Source organism: Pundamilia nyererei, unplaced genomic scaffold (genome assembly GCF_000239375.1).
Source record: "Pundamilia nyererei isolate P.nyererei 1_Seehausen unplaced genomic scaffold, PunNye1.0 scaffold00003, whole genome shotgun sequence".
Lineage (NCBI taxonomy): Eukaryota > Metazoa > Chordata > Actinopteri > Cichliformes > Cichlidae > Pundamilia > Pundamilia nyererei.
The window spans coordinates 6,123,091-6,125,964 of NW_005187404.1; the positions used below are offsets into that span (position 1 = coordinate 6,123,091).

General features: G+C 42.5%; 1 protein-coding gene across 1 annotated transcript in view; it reads right to left on the bottom strand.

Annotated features, from left to right (window-relative positions):
* Nucleotides 1-33: 33 nt before the first annotated feature.
* Nucleotides 34-2,874, bottom strand: part of foxn1 (forkhead box N1) — a 15,352-nt gene continuing 12,511 nt past the window's right edge. The window contains exons 5-7 of the mRNA XM_005720935.1: nucleotides 1,510-1,717; nucleotides 944-1,405; nucleotides 34-575 (exon numbers count right to left, since the gene is read on the bottom strand). Of these exons, the coding sequence (XP_005720992.1) occupies nucleotides 265-575; nucleotides 944-1,405; nucleotides 1,510-1,717 (981 nt within the window). The 3' untranslated portion in view covers nucleotides 34-264. The remainder of the gene's footprint in view (nucleotides 576-943; nucleotides 1,406-1,509; nucleotides 1,718-2,874) is intronic.

Here is a 2,874-nt window from a genome sequence, read left to right on the forward strand (position 1 = left end):
TATTACGTACTTTAATTACAGTTTTAATTCAGCCATTTCTCTTTTTATCCTCTGTGTATCAAACTTTTTTGGCTAATTATGAAGCGATTCAAAAAACTCCAGCAACAACAATATCGCTTGACTGATATATTTCTGGTTTTCATGGGGGTGTTTTTTGTTAACCTCTTTCTTTGCGATGACCTGATTAAGGTGTTACTGGGGTTTTGATCCATCTGAGTTTATCCTCTTTGTAAACCTGGTACATCAAATCCATAGAGCGAAGGTTTACATTAAAGAGACGGATGCAGTGCAGGAGGTCAGATACCCAGCCAAGCTTTCCACTCCTGAATATAATACGGGATTTAGTCCGTTAAAACAGCCATGCTGCTCCACATTTCGCCCTTCGTCCCCGTCCTCGTACTCCGCTTCACAACGACCGCTGGCAACCACAGCTGATGTCTGACTGATGGGAGGCACGACGTGCAGGCCGCTGCTCTGGATGTGGTGGTTCTGAGGGACAAAGGTAGCGGACGAGCTTGTGCTAACTTGTGGTTCTGCCACCAGACTGTCGACTCTCAGCTCCTCCCACAGGTTACCTGCAAAAAAGGAACCACAGGTCATATTTTAGAGAGCAACACCAATCATTATTTAGCAGGGATGCTACACTCACACAACAGTTTGCTATTTTGTTATTTTTACAGTTAAAGCAGCCTGCAGAAATGCAGACTGATCTAAAGTTGTGTAAAAGATTATGATGGGCTTTGTCTACCAAGCAAGGAACTCAACTCTTCAGTGCTCTCTGGTGGGCAAACTATGCAACTAAGACACAGCTCCTAAATTCCCTTTTCTTTCCTATCAGCTTTTAAACCAGTTTGTCAGTATCAGTAATAAATATCTGCTGAAGCTTGCACAAGCAAATCTTGGTGCACTCATTTTCCCTCCGTATTGTCCCTGTCTTTCATACCTTGCAGCTGAAGGTCAGTCAGACTGGGGTTGAGCATGTCAATGTCATAAGTGGTGTCTCCCTCCAGCAGAAACTCCTGCATGGTGGTCCTGGGCTCAACACTGTAATCACACTGGAGAGCATTGTTATAAACAGGTGGTATCTTCCCAGCTACCGGTGAGTTGAGGCTTCCAGTGGATGATGGGATACCGGCTGCAGGCTGCTGTCCACAGGGTGAGAAGAGGGCGAATGAGTTGCTGGGGTGTGTGACAGCAGGGGGGAGGTAGAAGGGCTGCTGAGGCTGAAGGTGAGCATAAAGTGACTGGCAAATGGGCTGGCATGCTGGGCGAAGCTCAGCTGGAGTACAAGTAAAAGCGGAGGGGTTGTAGACGGGGGTCGCTCTGGTTAATGTGCCTGATTTGGGGTTCAGTGGCACAGACCTGAGTCTTTCCGGTCTTTCTCCCAGTAGTCGATCAAGATCTTCTACAGGAAAAGTAAAACAAGCAAAATAAGTAGTAGAAAAGAATCTTCTGTATACCTTAATTTCTACTCTGCAATTTCTCAGGTTGGATACCTACGGGACTGACCTGGCTTTGCCATGCTCCTGCGAATAGTAACGGGGTCTTTCCGGCGCCACTTGTGCAGCTCCTCCTGCATTTTCTCCACCTTGGCTGGATTGAGCGCCCACAGGCAGCCTTTACGAGACGTGCTGCCATTCTTGTTCTCCACCTTCTCAAAGCACTTATTCAGGGACAGATTGTGCCGCACAGAGTTCTTCCATCCATCAGGAGCCGTCTGAACACAGGAAGAAAAAGATAAATGAAGAACATTTATGTTAAAAGTGAACCACTTGGCTGCCGGGACACCTCAAATGACTTTAAACAAACTGGACAAATTCTCCTGATGGCTCATGAATGTTATTATGATTCATTGTTTCGGGGAACACCCTATACAGAATTCCAAACAGAACATTTTTCCATAGTTTCCACAGTTTTTTTTCCACATCTTGAGTATGACTTTGAAAGAAACTCGACCTCACTTGCCTGATTGTCTTCCGCTGCATGTGTTACATTCTTGTTAAAATATCTTGAGAGCAACTATAAATTAATTGTGAACCATCTAATAAAATCAGGGTACTCAGTCCACCCTGCAGGGAATATTACAACACACAGTATATTAATATTGCCACCATCTGCTCTGCCAGTAAATGGTATCTGCATGCCATAACAAGTGTCCACTGAACTGCACATAAGTGATGTGTTGATTGAAGCATTTAGACGTATCTAGAAACAGCTTTTACAAAGTGAACCCAACTTTTCTTCAAATATCACTTCATCTGTCTCATGTATATTCGAGCCCTGCAGCATATGTTTAACTTTTTTTTCATTCTTTTTTTTTTTAGGCAGCTGTTTGGAAAACAGCCATCTATAAGCCATCTTTAATATGAATGGCAGCAAGTCTTTCAGCTCCCTCCAGAAGTTACTCTGAACCTATTGAACTGATTCATAGATGGATGTAAAATGTAAAATATTTGTCGTTTGCAGGGTTCAAGTCCAACCCTGCAGCTGCCTCATTTATCAAAATTAATGAATAAAGGCATTCATTTTTAACATGATCACATCTGTCAACTGCTATACAAAAATTTATTATTTATATATCTCTGTTTTTACATCAGCTCTGACACAATGCGGCTTTAACCACTAAAAAAAGTATAAAAGTATTTTATCCATCCATTCATTTTCTTCCGCTTTATCCGGGGCCGGGTCGCAGGGGCAGCAGCCTAAGCAAAGAAGCCCATGAAGTGATTTCCATGGTTCCCAGAAAAAAATTGCAATATCAGTAAAACATTTAAAATCGCTTAATAATGAAAAATGCTCCATTTAAATATATGAGCTACTGTCTTACAACTATTTTCTGTTACGTTTGTTAACAATTGTATTTTTCTGTCCTTT